Genomic DNA, 17067 nt, shown 5'->3' on the forward strand with positions numbered 1-17067 from the left:
AAATGCTGAATCACACAATTTGGAAGTTAAAAGTTGGTGTAAAAGAACAGTGCTGATGTTGGGGGTGGAGGGGAGTGCCTGAGGGGCAGCACAGCTCGTGAGGAGAGACAAAGTTAATTAAAGGATGTGTAGAGGTGAGCATGTGCCATTTGCCACGGGAATTGCATGGAGGCATCTTGCTGAGTGCTTGTGTGGAATGAGGAGCTGCCTTTCAGACCGAGTGGATTTGTAGCCATGAATGGGGAGGAAGGAGCTCCCTACAAGCCAAACTCTGTAGCAGAGACTTTTCACCATGGCACACCCCAGTTCAATCCCACTACAGAGCAACTGGATTTGTCCTGGTGAGCCCCTCCCTGCTGGGAGGGTGAGGAGTGCCAGGGGTCTCACCCACTGCTTCGGGCCCCAGGCAAAGGAACGTGACCCAGCACCAATTCCTGGCCTGTGCTGCAGCCACGTGCTTTGAGCCTTTTGGCAGATGAAGTGTTTGTTTAAAGCCACAAATGACTTCCTGAAGGAATGATCATTGGATAATGGGGTCCTGCTCTGCAGTCTGCCCGGGCAGGGGGATGCGTTGCCCCCAACCACGGTGGTTGTGGCCTGCTCTAAGTTTTGTTCTGGAGCGAACTTTTATCGTCAGTAAAACTAAATCTTAGTAGGCAGCAGGCTTGTTCTTCTATAAAGGAATTATGTTGTGAGTCTTCCAAGAACTCATCCTGTACAGGCTGAGATCTGGATCCCTCTGACTGCTCAGACCTCAACACGGCTTTGCCAGCTCCCACAGTACGTGACAATAACAGCAGTAGTAACAAACTTCCTCAGAAGAGACCAAATACAATATGGTAAGAGATCTTTATTAAAAATTTTGTACATCAAAGGATTAGCTACTACATTTTAAACAAGAAATAAGATTTTACATATTACAAAAGATGCTATTAGTTCTTGAATTAGAAATAAATTTTATGAACACTGTACATGATACATCTGAGTTGTAAGAGCAAGAACAGGACCGAGTGCCTGAAAGTGATATAACTTAATAAGAAAATGCACTCAATTCTTAGTATACAACATAATATTTCTGGAAAATAGTATGTTAACTTCAGTCTGAAAATGCTGCCTCCCTCTGAGCAGTAACTACCAACAGTGTTCTCATGGACATTTGTGCCCTGCCTGGTGATTTCCCATTTGGAATTTCTTTCTTTGTTGGAGATGTTTTCTTCCTATTTTTCTTGGAGAGAGCATAATGTTATTCCATGGTATGGTTAACACACTCTGCATACAAAAACCTGATGCAAAGCATTTCTCACAATGTCACTTTACCTCCAACCCAGATTAGAAAAACCAACTGTGATAGCACATAAATGTCTACAGAAATAGATTTTTTTATTTACTGTTACCTTTTGTTACAAAGTAGTTAAAAATGAGAAATATATTTTAGCTTATCAGATAACCGTTACTTTGTGTATCATTCATACTACATAATTTTTTTCTTTTTTGAGATTCAGTGTAGCTGCATTAGAATTTAAAATAAAAACAAAACAGAAGATCACTTTAAAATTGCATGACCTATTTGGCTAGGAAGGGTGTGTGAAGCTTTACAGGATAGTATGAACATACAGTTCTCATATAAAAGCATAGTATGTATCTAGTCCAAGGAAGGTAATAAAAAAAAAGATTTAAATCTTTATACAGAAAGTGACAATGCCCATGTTATACTATGGAACACATCTACTAATTTGGAATTACAGGTGTAACGTGTGAATAAGAGCGATCAACTTACTAAACAAATTCTTTTAAAAAAGAGAGCAAAATCTATAAATAAAAGTAGTGCGTGCTTCCTTTCCGGTGCTATCCTTTGGCCGCTGCTGCGGTGCCAGCCCTAGAAGGCGTAGGGCCCCACGATGATGGTTAGCCTGAGCACCGAGCTCGTGCGGTAGTTCAGGCTGTTCACCGTCAGCATCTCCAGGTCCACGATGTGCTCCCGGGGGCCCGACAGCGACTTCACCAGCACCAGCATGGCGCTCACCGCGCTGGTTTGCTGCAACAACAACCACAACAGCAGAGCCCAGCTCAGCGCAGCTCCAGCGGCATCCCTGCTGCTGTGGCACTGCTCTGAACACTTCCACAGGGCCATGGCTAATCTCACACCTGGCTGTGCTGCGGGGAGAACTCCACCTGAGTGAGGCCCACAGGAATAAACTGTGCTGCAGGATCTGCTCCTGATTAGGCTGACTCCCCCAGAGGATGTGGGAAGTGGTAATCTATCCCAAGATGGTCTTTGTTTTAACCCCATCTACCAGGTTTTAAAATAGAGAACAAGTAAAACAAGAGCCCTAATGTCTTTAACAGTGAGGTAGTTTGTTCAGTGGAAGGAAATTCAAAAGTCTGTCTTGTGGCTCATACTCCAGAAGTTGTGCTGTCCTTGTAAATGCTGGGGATTTTTGTTTGTGATGTGTGCCTATTGCCATCCCCATCTTGTTTTGCTTCAAAGCTCTTTTCCCAATCTGGGGTTATGCTGATGATTTGTCAAACAGCTTTGCCTTTTCCAGATGCTCATATAAGGGTCAACTCCATTTCTCCTTTTGCCCACTACAAATATTTTCTCCCCATGTCACATGAGTTGGGTGCACAGATGAATCCAATCCATCTGCTGCATCCAGCTCAGCATTTTACTACAACAGTAGGAATAGCTTCCAAGTAAGCTTTTGTTTATCACAGTCCCCTGGCAGGAATAAACATGTGCTTCCTCATTCAAGGCCTGTGATTTCTTGTTGGGTGGCAACAAGAGGTGGGAATTGTTACTCCAAGGGTCAGTCTGAGGGCCACGCTGAGGTCTAACCCAAGTAGGACCTGCAGTGATCTTGCTTTTCAGCAAACAGATGTTTGTATTTTGGGGATAGTTAGGGGGTTTTGATGTGTAACCTGTAATCCAGTGTTTTCCCCTGGATTTGTTATGTCACAACAAATGATATATGGATGAGCAGTTCCCTGTTCCCACCTTGGGTAAACATGGTGTAAATGGCAATACCACAGCTTGGTACACTTGTTGTGCTATCAAAAGCCCAGAATCTCCTGATTTGAAGGAAAATAATGAAACATTAAAATCTCCTAATTACTGTATTTTTGATAGAAGACTTTTGTGCTGAATCTGTTTTACTGCGTGTAAAGCCACATATGAAGGAAGGATTTCCCAGGAATTTGTAAATATTATAGGGGTTCAAGAAAATGAGATTTCTTCCCAAAACAACCCTTAAAAAGCAGATGTTCTAGACACTCCCATTCATGTGTATCTACTTGAAGGTGTCCCACTAACAGGAAATACTGCTATCCCAAGTATTTTGAACTTCCTTGGTTTTTCCTATGGGAAATAAAGGTTTAGTTACGTGTCAACACCACTCTAAGTTGGCCTGAGCTTAGCTTGGGATGGGGCAATGATTTCTGGAATGATTTTATTGATTTCTTCTTTTGCAAAATGAGAAATGTAACTAATGTAATTGTACAAGGAATCTTTATATAATTGTGTCCTAAATAGATTTATCTGAGGGGTTGGTACAGAGAGGTATTTTGTGTGAATCTGACATAGGTGTCCCAGGATTGCTAAATATTCCTGATTTGAAAGAAACAGTTGGAGTCACAGTTTAGGGTTTTCAGGTAGGACAGTAAAAGGTTTGTTAAAAACTGGAAATGGAGAAACTTGGTAAGGAAACACCAAAAAGCTGCTGAACTTTGGGGTGCTGTGGAAGCCTGATGGGGAGCTTGGGGGTTGGTGTGGAGGCAGGGTCTGAGTGCCCCCAGTACTCACCCTCAGGTAGAACTCCCCGTTCTCATTGCCAGACTTGATCCTGAAGGTGTTGATGGTATTGGGGTAGATGGTGGTGGCCTGGATCTGGAAGATGTCGGAGGGCACGGTGCGGTCGGAGCGGATGCTCATGTACTTGTACACCACCGAGTAGGGCAGCTCCCGGCAAATGGCGTTGGACACCGGGCACACGCAGCGGCTGCCACACACACAGGGGGAGGAGCACAGGGAAAGGCATTAAATACAGTGTTCTGCCTCATTCCATCGTGCCCCCTCTTCAGGATGAGCCTAAAACACAGGATTTAATTTTTCCCTTACTTCTCCGAGGTAAGGACGTAGGGCTCTTGGCAAGGATTTCTGGGGTAGCAACGGAACCCTCCGTGGTAATTCCAGCAGATTTCATCCTCTCTGCATTCATTAGTGGTCTCGCACTCGTTTATATCTAGGAGGAAGGAGAAAAGACTGTGCTAAAGCAGATGGAAACAGGGTTGCTGTAAAGGTACTACAAAAAACCTGCTTGTCTGTTGAAACCCATCAGCTTTCCTTGTCTTGTTTTCTGGGACCTGGCTATAAAGGGTTTCTCTGTGCAGAAGTGGAATAAACTTGCTTATTGGGTGTTGAGCGAGACTGAATGTTTTTAGCTGAGTGGAGATGCACATTAATCATATATAATGCAACTGTGGAAGTGCTGTCAAGTTTATAATTAGCAAAGAATGACTTTGCAGCCGAAGATGTCCTGGAGACAGAGGAAAAAGGTCTCAAGGAAGAATTGTGATTACCTGCCTTTTGCAGCTTCTCAGTTGTTACAACTTGTGTTTCATGGTTTAAGGTGCTTCATTAATGGCTACATTTTCACCAAAATAGCTTTAGAAGGAATAGTGAAAACTCATTTATTGTTCAAAGTAGAGCTTCTTTTGCCTGGGAAAAGAACCCTGAAGGGAGGTGGAGACTGTGAGCCTTGCACTGTATTAATGCTCTATCTCCTGTCAGTGCCAGAGCCCCACTGTGTACCCACACGGTCTCCTAAATTTCATACAGGCACAGAAAGGCTTTATGCAAATGTAATCTCTTGGAAGGCACAAACAGGTTTTTAGATGCTTAAATCAACCATCCTGCAATGCTCACTGTCAGCTGCTGTTCTTCAAAAGGGAAAGAAGTTAATCAGGATTTTGTAAGACAAAATACTGCTAAAGAAAATAACTCTTCTCATGCTTTCTGGCCCTAATTATCACACCTCTTTATTTCTAAAAACATGTTCTGTTCAATCCACTTCTGCTTTACAGAAGCAATAGCTCTTGCACTTAATATATTGTTCTCCAATATTATCTAATAAGATGCAGAGACTTTTAGCACCACTGAGAAAAAACCACAAACTTGAAAATTCTGGCATTTGACGGCACCTGGCCAGAACATTTATTTTTCTACACATGAATTATCTAAGCTGCTGAAGGCTTGCATTTTTTTCTCCTTTATCAGAAGAAACATATCTTTAATTTTTACTGTGACAGGATTTAGGAATCTCTCTGAAAAGAAACACGATATAAAGCCATGTTTCATGTCTGTAAAAAATGACCTGGATTTATTCAGGGACGTTGATCTCAAATTTAGAGTCACTACCTTGAGATCCAATGCAAGTTTTACCTGAGGGCTGCAAAAACTGAAATTTTGTCCTAGGAATCCAAAGGACTTGGAGTTTGAGCTGAAGGATTCAAATGAGATTAGAAGATATTTAATGAATCATCAAGAGCTTTATTAACATATCTTCTGCTATCAGCACAGTAATCCTGTCATGCAATACAACCATTAGCTAGCAATCACCCTTAGCCTGAAGTGGTGTAAATGCAGCAGGGCTGAGCCTGCCAAGGGGAGGGCACTCACCTTGGCATGTCCTGCCTCCTACTACCTGGTATCCTTCAGGGCACACGCAGGAGAACTTCCCTGGCTCGTTCACACACTGGTACTGACATAGGTAACTTGAGGTTCTGCATTCATCAGTGTCTGCAGAGAGCAAAAGAGCTTTGTGTTATTGGCTTTTAAAATGTACCTTGTTACAGAACTCAATATAATAGCTAAATGCTTGGGGGAAAAAGAAATGTAAAAAGAACTATCCAAGACCTGAGAAGTGCTGCTTAACCTTGAGAATGGAAGGGTGAGCTCTGCTGGGTTTTTGTTAGTAATCCTCCAAAAGAAGGAGTTTGGATTTGAGGAAGCAGAAGCTAAATTAGACTTCAGAACAGGTTTGGGAAAATAACTCTTGAAATTGTGTATACTTGCAGTATTCCAAAATGTGATGACTTTGAGGAAAAAACCCACAGCTGTGAGATTAGTTAGTAAGGCAAAAATGTTGCCTTTGTACTTATGCCCTACGCTCATGGAGTAGCTCTCTGGGAAAGAGGGAAAGGTTTTTTTTTTTCCCCCCTTCTAATAATAATCAGTTGATACCATTCTCCTGCTTCTTTATCCTTGTGTATCCATCAGTCCCTCGTGAGGGAAGCCTGGTGTGAAACAGAACTGAGCAGTGTATGCCATCAACAGGAAATGAATTTCAACCCATCAAGAGGAGGGGTTGGCTTGGAAAGCACAGACCTCCCTCCTCCTACCTCTGAGCTGAGCCCAGCTCTTGGGCTGGGCTCAGGGATGTCCTCAGAGGCTGCATGCTTGCTGTTCCCTGTTCTGTTCAAACAGGATTAGGTTAAGCAGCTTGGCTTAGCACAGGGAGCATCTGTAACAGCTCCTCCAGCTCACTGGGGAGGGCAGTGCTGAAGCAGGGACCCCTCTGCCTTCAAGGCTGGTAGAAAGGATGAGGGCTCTAAGGGTGAGGTCATCATGTGTCCAAAAGGAGATTAGGGCACCCCTGTGGAGCCTCTGGCAGAGGAAATAAAGTGTTGATTGTATAATGGTACAGGAGGCATGCTGTTTGTGTACACAGGCTGCAAAGCACCTCAAAAGCACACTGGTGCCCCCCTTAAAATCAGGAATTGGAGGTTTTGTTTTCAGAGGAGCCTAACAACACACAAAATTGCCCTTGTTTTTGGTGTGCATTCCTTTCCAATTCATTTAATGATCATCAGCATTAGACCACCCACAATTCCAGGGAGTTTGTGCAATCAGGGTTCAGAAACCTCTTTCTTCCCACTTGGGACCTGAAGTGCAGCAATCTGTCTTGTTTTGCACTTGCTATAGAGAGACCCATTCCTACCTGTACCTGAAAGCAGCTGCAGCTACTCAGGTGTGAATTAGGCTCCTTTGTACCACAAAAAATAAATATATTAAGGGTTTTGGCTACAAACTCTACCCACAGTGTGTCTCCACTTCTATTCTGTCCCTTAGTTCACAGAAAGGCTTCAGGGCAAACAAAACCAAAAAAAAATTGGTTTTTCAAGACAAATAAAAAGTCTCACCTTCACAGTTGATTCTGTCACTGCTTAGCTCAAAGCCTGGATTACACTGGCAAATGAAAGAACCCAGGATATTGTAGCACTGCTGTGCACATGGGTTGTTGGCATCACATTCATTTATGTCTGAAAGGAAAAATGAGATGTTTTTCTTGTGCAGGTGGTAATTAGGCTTGGTGGATTAGACTTTAGGCTGGGCCTGTTGCTCAGCAGAAGCTCAGTTTGCTCTATCAATATAGATCTGCAGACACTGGAGCAATGTTAGATCTGTCCTTTACATTCCATGTAAAAACCAGTATTTTTCCAGGAATGAGAGTTATTCTAATGTGTGATGAATTCTCCCAAAAATGTTTAATGTGGCTATTAAGCTCCACATTCCAGCGCCTTTTTTTCAGGTATGAAATGCCAAGTCTCTATAAATAATTGATATAAGGAACACATACTGATAAGACCTCTCAGCATGCAGTGGTTAAGATTTATTTGAGCTATTTATTACTCTGAAAATTTGTTCTTTTAAATTCCATTGCAATTATAACATGAGCCTTTGAGGCCAGTAGAGTTCTGCAGAGCTCTAAGGCCTAGACCATATTGGGGGAAGGTATTTTTCTGTGCTACATTTTCCATGGTGTTGCCCATCCCAAGAACATTTTGAGGACACTGGTATGAGAAGAGAAGCAATTTTTAATGGGAAGTTTATATAAGTCTAATCACCTCTGGAATCTATAGCCCTTGTTTGGCACAGACTGTTGATTAACTGCTGCTCCTGTCAGTCTGTGGATTTTAGTGTTTTCCCTTGTAGTTCCATCCTGCATGTTTTCAATTCATATTTGTGTTTATCAGATATTTCCATGAGCAGAGAGCTGTGCTTGGAGAAAAACCTTTGAGTTCATGGCTTATAAATGTCAACAACATTGTAAATTTACAGATACACCTAAAAACTGACAGAGATGAGGCACTCAGAAAAATGAAACCAATGAAGAGGATATGAATTCTCTGCATAATCAACCTCCTAGTCCTGAAAATGAATGATAACAGGGAAAACTCATCACAAAGTCTTTTTTTTCCTCTGAGTTCATTTCTGGCAACTGTGCAAAGGATGTACATCATTCCTCCTCCAATACTACCAGGAGGAGTAAATTCGGTGGCCAAAGCCCCAGTTCTGTTCATTTTCCAAGAAATATTGACCCATTTTCAATACAAGCAGAAGTCATGACACAAATGTAATAGCTACAGCTGTCAAGTGCTGCTGTGGCAGATGGGAGAGTTTGTCTTGATGCAGCAGCCATCCATTCATAAATCTTCTCCTCAAGCTTTCTTCCCCTTTACCTGGTAGAAAAGTGCCTGGTGAGGCTGGAAAGGCAGGAAAGGGGTGTTTGGTGAAGTGCTGAAAGAATCCACCTTCCATTTGAGCCATGGAAAGGGACAAGCCAGTGACTTTGTCACGTGGTTCTGTTGTGTCCATGGGCAGTTTTTAAAATCCTATGATTTGGTGAGAACCAAGCGATTCCTGTCTCAGTGCAGAGCTGTGCAGTGTGCCAGGGGCTTGATGAGGGCTGGCAATGCTTGGAAGGGGTGGTGGAAGCTGGAAAACACAGCCTGATTTTCCTATGTCTATAATATAGATTTTATATACACAAATGACATCTATAAAGAGCTGACCATCTCCAGCACCAGTCTCTTGATTTTATAGCCATTCCCTCTGTGCTTCTGCAGACAGAGTTACCTTTTGTTATTACTCTCATCCTTCTAGAACAGATGTTGTGATTTCAAACTGGACATCATTCTTAAAGTTTTACTGTGCAGCTTCCCTTAGTGTTTTATTTCTAAGGGCAACATCACAGCTGAAAGGTCACTCTTAGCGACCCTTGTTTCAATTTTTAATTTTTTCTAGATATTCAAATGTGTTCTAAAGACTTTCTTTTCCATGTGCTGAGGGTAATTACCTTAACTGCAGAGGTACAGTACTGATTCCTTTGATTCCCAGTTCTGGCCTGTGTTGTGTTAACTGGAAATAATATCAGGAAATAATAAAGCAGAACTGAAAGAATAATTCAATCTAGGATTAAATACTGAATATAAAGCTTTGGATGTTCCTTGCAAATCTGCTATGCCAACAAAATAACAGACATTCGAGAAAGCTCTAAATTCTTCTCCAACCCCCCTGTAACTCCCTGAGAGAGCCTCTCAGTGCAGTGTTTTCCTGGTTGGTGTTGATTCCCTTTCAGTTTGTGCAGGGCAGTGTGTGCTGGTGCCTGGGGCGTCCTTCCCAGCCCTTACCTACGCAGGTGTGGTTGTTGGATGCCAGCTGGAAGCCAGCGTTGCACTGGCAGTAGTAGGAGCCGGGCGTGTTCACGCAGCGGTGGTGGCAGTACGGGGGCAGGGTGCACTCGTCGATGTCTGGGGCACCAAAAAACACCAGTTAGCTCACATGGAAGCACAGCACTTCCCTGCTGCTCTCGTCTCTGAGGAGAGTTAATTGCGTTTGGTTAAAAGCAGGAGGAAAGCTTATGTGAGCTGGGCACTGCTTCCCTGGGTATTACAAGATACACTTGAACTTTTCCTGTAAGCGACTGTTTTGTAACAAGTTTTATGCTCCTTGTCTTCAGTGTGCATTCCAACTCTATTTTATTGACTCAGTCCTGCAGTAGTGCTTGGTCTGCTTTATTTTGTGTAGGTAAAACTCAGTGTTTTGTTCAGCTTTCCCTGATCCCTCAGGATCAGACATGGTGCTGACCAGCACAGCCAATGTGGCTTGGAGCTCATTTTCCCAAAAACTCGCATGCAGCACTTCTGGCACGTACTAAATCTTTTCAGCTCCATTAGGAACAGTCCAGATTTTCTGTGCAAGTACAGGGGAATGGCAAGGATAGAGAATTAATGGGCCTGAAAAGGAAACAGGTGGTTGTGCTTCCATAGGGATCCCCAGACTCTGCCTTTCTCCCCAAGGGTTTTCCATTGCTCCCATTCCCCTGGCTGCCTGTCCTGGATCCCTTCCCACCCAGCAGCACCACCCCTGGCTGTGCATCTCGGGCACTGAGAGCCTTCCACAGCCTCTCCTTGCAGGTCAGCCCTGCTTTTGAGGTGGAGCAGTCTGCCTTTCCAAGAGTCAGCATTCCTGGTGTGCACTGGAGCAGGGCTTTCACCTGCCTGCCACACAAAACGTGCACCACCCCATTCCCTCACCCCTCTGCATGTCAAAAGGCTTCCCTGTATTCTGGAGCAGATAGTGGCTCTGGCTTTGCCTGGAAAACATGTTTTATTATTCCATAATCGTGTGTGTGTGTGTGCAGTGGCTGCCTTGAGCCGTGGCGGCTGCAGCTCGGTGAAGAAATCCAACACTGTGCTCTGGGCTTGTACACAATGGGACATTTCAAAGGATCAACACTCACACAAATCAGACCAGCATTCACTGGAACAAAGAAAGGCACTTCCCACATCCATGCCAGATCTTGCATTTCCTACCTCCAGCTGTTTCCACCATAGATGTGTTTAAAAAGAGGCCAAGGCTTTTTTTTTTTTAATAACGAGGAAAGTGTTTGTTTTAATATCAAATGAAAAACTAATCTTTAGAAGCTAACCATTTCTTTGTCAAATTTAGGGCTGAATTTGGTGGAGTGTTTTGGATGATTCTGAATGAAAAGGCTTATGCTGGAAAATTCCTGGCTAATCCATACAGTAGCAATTGTCACTGTAACTCTTGTTGCAGAGAGAAATTTGGAAGTGGAAATGGAATAAATTAAGGAGGCACAGTAGATTTCCATCCTTGACTTTTACAGGACTAAGCTCTTATGAGTAACTTTAAAAAATAGGATTATACATATGAGCAATGCTTTGGTACTTTTATACACATAAATGCTTTCAGGATCTGGCTCTTATTCAGTGGGAATTTTCCTTGTGGGATTAGGCACATCAGCTCTGGGCAGATCTAAGGGCTGAGATTCATCTGATCAATTGGGCCAAATCTGTTTGAAGTGATGCTGGAAAACAATCATTCTCCCTGCTGTAATGCATTTCAGAAAAGATTCATTTGGCAGTATGTGAACAAGCAAATAAAAAAAATTAGAAAAAAAGTCAGAAATTGTTAGTGAATTTAGATTAAAATCAATCAATTGTTAAAAATGTGTCTCTTTTTCTCTTTCTACCTTCAAGCCAAAATAGTCTGGAAAAATTTCTTTCAAATTTGAGAAACATTTCCTCCCATATGGAGAACCTCTATCAAGATCTGGCCCCAAGAACATTTTCTGGCTAAGCTGTTATGAAATCCCTAAAGACAGGCTTTATTCTGAAATGCTGACAGTACTGACTGTTGGGATGTACTTGTAATTTAGGTCAGTGTGTAATATGTAACACAGGTGTTATTCTTGGTTTTGACCTAAATAGGAGAAGGGAAATTTTACTTTCCAGACTTCTTCATGGATAGATTTAGATGCATAAATATGTTCACATTTAGGTGTAAGGGTCTATCACTCCCATTTCTTCTCACTTCTGTCCTGTTTCCTGATTTTCATTTAGGACTATGGCTCTTGATATCAGAAGTGCTGTTGCATGGCAGTAATATAATTTACCTGCTATATAAAAAATCCAAACAAACCCCAGATATTAAAAAAGTAAATGCCTGACCTTTTGAAACTATTTATTTACCTACATTCCAAATTAGTCATCCTACTCCTGCACGGAGAACTGAGAAAAATCAGATACACCTGTGTTTACAGCAATTTGACAGTTTGAGGCCTGATCTATGTCTCTTAGGAAAGAGATAAGAATTTTTATTCTTATTATTTCTACAGTCCTTGGATTGGAATCCTGAAGAAAGAGCCATGCCCAGAAATTGAACTTATTCTAGGTCTCTACTAAAATCATCCCAGTTTCTTACCTGGAGCCTTAGCAAGAAGAGAAGAGATTAAGAATAAAGTAAAAACAAATTAAGAATAAAAATCCTTATACCCCTTGAAAGGCAGGTTCCCTGAAAGAGGAAAAACTCCCAACCTCAAATTCTTTTCTCCCAAGCTGCATAAAACCAGTGCAGTGTCTTAGAAGAGGCTGTCTTGAATATCCCTCCTGGTGTGTAGATGTGACTCTCTTCCTTCATAGTTGTTTTTATTATCTGACAAACCCAAGGCTTATGGCTGGAGTGGTTCTAGAAGCATTTTATCCATTGAAATGGTGATTAAAGAAGTGTTAAATGCAGGAACAGGGGATGGCACTTTGGCATGATGGCCCCACCTGAGGATGGGACAGGAGAGATGTGGTGCTTGCCCTGCACTTGGATTTAATTCCATGGCTCCCAAGGGTGCCAACAGCTTATCTTGGCATGGGGAATAAAGCCTGGTGGGTTTTAGAGGCTGCAGCTCTGCTGTACCTGCAGTCAGAGCTTCCATCTCTTTCCTTTGTGCTCAGGAAGCCGAGTCCTGGAGCAGGGCTGGGGGAGGGAGTGCTGTGCCCCACGGACCTGGAGCTGAACCTCAGGGAAAGGTGTGCTTTGCTGCCATCAGGGACTATGGCAGCCTCTGGGACACTGGGCAGTGCCCCAACACAAACAATCTCACACTGGGAACTATTAGCAGAACTCAGCTGGTGAACTCCAAGTGTTGATTATCCTTAAAATAGCTCCTCTTCCCATGTTTTAGTGATTAATTACTGTGGTAAAGTGACTATTCCATTGCATTCCAAAGTGAAACAGCTGTTTCACACCACACATACCCATCTGCTTTATGACTAATATGAAGTTTGCAACTGTAGATAATGAAAGAAAACCATTGGATGGAAAGCAACACTCACCAACACACTGCTCCCCTCGTTTCTGGTAACCTGGAAGGCACTGGCAGCTGAAGGAGCCTCTCAAATTAACACACACTTGGTCAGCTCTACAACTGTGGGTTCCAGTTGCACATTCATCTATATCTTTATAAAAAAGAAAACAAGTGCAATATTAGTCATTACATTTACTTAAAGTATTTAGCCTGTGGAAATGCTTTACACATCTTTCAGCTACCTATGAGTGCAGACAGAAAAGTTCAGATGCACTCCCAATGTCATCTCAACACTTGGAGCTATCAGAAATCTGGTAATGTTTTAATTCTCATATGCTGCCTTTGTAGATATTTTCAGATAAAGTTATTTTAAACATTTGTTTGTCAAATACCATTAATATTTTGTACTTGTCAGTCTAGAGTTTTCTGTGAACTTCTTGCAGCTTCATCATATTTGAATCATTTGCCTGTTTTGTTTTGCTTTGGTTTTTTTCCCACGCTGGTTGGATGTTTCATGCTGAATTACTCCAGAAAATTTCAGCAAATGTAGTTCAGCTCTTTCTCAAGGAGAGGAGTTAGAAATATGTTGTTTTGCTGGTACTGAAAGGACTCTGCTGATCTCTTGCATGGTTCCTGTGCTCCATGCCTTGGACAGGGACTTGGAACTTGGTATGTGGTGGCCTTCTCATCAGGAAGAGATCTGCCTCTTGTCATTCCCATGAAAATTCTCCTAATTCAGTCAATCTGTTCAAGTCTCTGGAAACAGTTTATGTGTGTTTGGATTTGCACAGCACAGCTCAAACTGCAAGTTCTAGCCCGATACTTTTCAGAGTAATTCAGGCAGCTTTTAGTTTGCACTCAATGCAGGTTTATACAAGTATAAAAACAGCATTTTCATTTTGCCTGCTCATTATGACTGCTGGAGGTACTTAATTATAATTAAACTGCATGTGCTGACAAATGAATTACAATTTGCTTTCTCATCTGAACATCCAAAACGTTGGAGAGCTTTTTATTGTAACATGACACAGTACAGTGAGATGACTTTTTAATTTTGGCATCGTACACAATTTGGAGACTCTAGGCTGAATAAACAAATTCCTTAAAACTTATGATCTCTAGTTTACAAATCTCAGCTGACCTCTCTATTTGTATAGGCACTGGGGATGTTAGAACATCACCAGTGGCAGATTCTGGGTGGTGCTTTGGAAAAAATGATGGATTCTTTCTCATAACAAATGAAAACAATTTCGACCACAAGATTAAATAAAAAATAAACCATCAACAGTTTGAATTAATTCCCAACGTTTACCCTCTCCCCAAATGTCCAAATATTTTACGTACATCTTCCCTTTATTCTACAGAGAAGCTAAAGGCCTCTTATGTTGGGCTGCTCTTTGCATTTCTGCACAGTGTCAGTCCTGAAGCTGCTGAGCTCACTGTTGTGTCCTGACACTGCAAAGCACATTCCCAGGTGTGAAGATGACTTTTGGGAACTACAACTGGCTACCTCCTGCCACCCCAACACCAGGCAGCTCAAGGCAAGTCTTTGCAGGGACCTCATGAGCTTTGCACTCCCAGTTCCCACAAAAGCTGGAAATAAAATACAATTCCAATCCTTTTTGTTGCAGACTGTGTCAGAACAAAGAAGGTTTAGTTGATTTTTAGGAGCTTCGTATATGAGTAAACATGAAGTTGCCTTTTAGGATGGATTAGTTAATGTATTGAATAATAAGCTACTCCAGCTAAAATGATTAATAGATTTACTTATGTACTCATGGTTTTTGGCTGTTCCTGATGGTAAGTTCAGCTGGACAGAAAAACTATTATTGCCTGCTTGCTGCTTCCCCATCTGGAAACCCTTGGAGGGTTTTGATGTTCTGGCCAAGATCTGGATTTGTAAAAGGTGTGGGAAGTGAGGCAGCCTCCTGCCTCCCCTAGGGAAGGGTGGTAAGGCTGCCCTGCTTGGAGTGGGTCTGCTCCCACCTGTGCAGGGAAATCCACACTGCTAGAGCAGGGCAGGTGGCCTAAAGTTGTGTTTGAGGGAAATAGGTTGGGAGGAGAACAGCAGGCACCTGGGAAGGTTTCAGTGCTGGCATCTCCCATATTGCAGTGGGTACAGATGTGTCCTACTGCTGTGACCAATGCAGGGGTGAGGAAGTGAGTGAGGATTTCCGTGCTGAAAGCAGTGCCAAATGTGGATTGGGTTGGTGCAATCCCAGGGCAGCCCAGCCCTTGTGGAGTATGGGAAGGAGCACTGGTGGATTTAGCACTGATGCTGCAGCTCTTGGCACTCAGTGTGACCCAGATCACCGTCCATTACAGAAATAGTGTTTCCTAACTGTCCAGAGAGTTACTGGAGAAATAGAGGTGTGGGAATCATCAGAGGGAAGCAACAGCAGCACTGGAGTTTCCTTGGCATGTGGCAGAGTGGCTCCATTTCTCTCTGAGGTGGTAGAGGCAGTTATTTATTTCCCAATGCACACCTACTTCTGGCACCACACCACACTGGGGTCTGGGGATTGATTTGGGATTCCCACAATGAGTCTGTGGCTCTTGGGTGAGTAGGTTGTCTATCTGCAGTTCTTCAGGGTCTGACCAAACTTAAGTTTCACAGATTGTTTTCCCAGTTCTGTCCTCCTGTAGGGAAATAATTCACTCCCAGGTCTTCATTGCATTGTTGAAACAGACTTTTCCAATCCATGAAATTCCCAGATTTACCATGACTCTGACAGTGCCCTCTGACCTGACAGTAATTTTGAGGTTTTGTCAAATCCTGCTTCTAGTCTGTATCAAATATGGGAAGCCCATGATCCTCCCTAAGTTCTACCACCTCATTCCATTTGATGCTTCTTGACAGAACCCCTGGGCTTAAGTGGGAACAGTGAATGAGGCATTGGGAATCCAAACTTTGGTTTCTGCCTGGTGCAGACACCCATAGAAATGATTTTTCTCTGAGAAGACACTGCAATCTGGGACAAGGGTGTGATGCAGGAACACCACAGAGCTCACCAGCTCTAATCCTGAGAGCAAGATAAATTTATTTGACCTTTCCTCCCTAGCATGAATGTTTAATAATGTGTTACGTGCATGTGTATTTATAATAATTAAAAAAAATTAAAACAAGGCTCTCCACTGCACACACTTGTCCCTCTGGGGAGAGGGTGAGAGAACAAACATGTGACAGATGTTTGTCATGTTGCTTAATGCACTACTGGAAAGCACTCAAGATACCACAGTGATGAGTGCAGTATAAGAAACAGATCTAGAAAGAAAATATGGGGCTTTTACAAGCTCATTCTTGAGCATCTTTCCTCTACATCCTCTTTTCCAAATTTAGTGTCATCATGACAAAGTTCATCTCCAGAACTGTTTCAGCAGCTCATTCCATAACTGAAGCTTCTGCCTTAAGCAAATATCTTGCCTGGTAAGAAAACACCTGAAAACACTCCCAAATCATTCCTCATCAACTTTAAATTTCATTTTTAGATGTTGTACAAGCATTTGTTTGTCTAGGTAAGCCATATAAATTACACCAGTAACTAGTAATGAAAGTGTTCTGCTCTTTTTTCTTTGTTTTCTAATCTCAGCTAACATTTCTAAAGGTTGTGCTGTTCACTACACATAAACAAGGGCTGTAAGTTTGTATTAGTTAAAAAACCTGAAGGGTGTTTGATTGTTGATGCATGCAACCTATGAAATACAGGTTAGTTCTTAAACTCACTGTATCTGAGTCTGATTGATGACTTTCTCAGATTTTTATTCCCAGACAGTTTTCCTCTGGACAGTTACATCCTGTGTAGGTGGAAAAATTCCTTTGAAATAGTCTGGGTGTCTTTAACAATCCTTTTGCAAATCAATCTTACTTAAAAAGGGAGCTGGGTTACCTTCAGTGTCTTGATCACTGTAATAACTGAACTGAGGGAATTATGTAGTCTTTCATTAGGCCACCCAAAATCAAACTTATTAAGGGATTTTTTGTACTTTGGTTAGAAAAACTATTTGCAAAATGGGTTCAGATTGAGTACTTCAGTTTCTGTTGCTTGTAAGTGTTACATCCAGAATACTGCACTGGAAGGATGTGACAGTTCTGAAGCTGGGGATTTGCAAAGCACAGAATTCAGGT

General features: G+C 42.4%; 1 protein-coding gene across 2 annotated transcripts in view; it reads right to left on the reverse strand.

The window, feature by feature from the left end:
• Window positions 1-830: 830 nt before the first annotated feature.
• EFEMP1 (EGF containing fibulin extracellular matrix protein 1) overlaps window positions 831-17067 on the reverse strand; it is a 44767-nt gene continuing 28530 nt past the window's right edge. For both annotated transcript variants that reach the window (XM_039717102.1, XM_039717103.1), the window contains exons 5-11: window positions 12970-13092; window positions 9469-9588; window positions 7198-7317; window positions 5675-5794; window positions 4115-4238; window positions 3800-3995; window positions 831-2035 (exon numbers count right to left, since the gene is read on the reverse strand). In XM_039717102.1, the coding sequence (XP_039573036.1) occupies window positions 1877-2035; window positions 3800-3995; window positions 4115-4238; window positions 5675-5794; window positions 7198-7317; window positions 9469-9588; window positions 12970-13092 (962 nt within the window). In that variant the 3' untranslated portion in view covers window positions 831-1876. The remainder of the gene's footprint in view (window positions 2036-3799; window positions 3996-4114; window positions 4239-5674; window positions 5795-7197; window positions 7318-9468; window positions 9589-12969; window positions 13093-17067) is intronic.

This window comes from Passer montanus, unplaced genomic scaffold (genome assembly GCF_014805655.1).
Source record: "Passer montanus isolate IOZ18808 unplaced genomic scaffold, ASM1480565v1 scaffold37, whole genome shotgun sequence".
Taxonomy (NCBI): domain Eukaryota; kingdom Metazoa; phylum Chordata; class Aves; order Passeriformes; family Passeridae; genus Passer; species Passer montanus.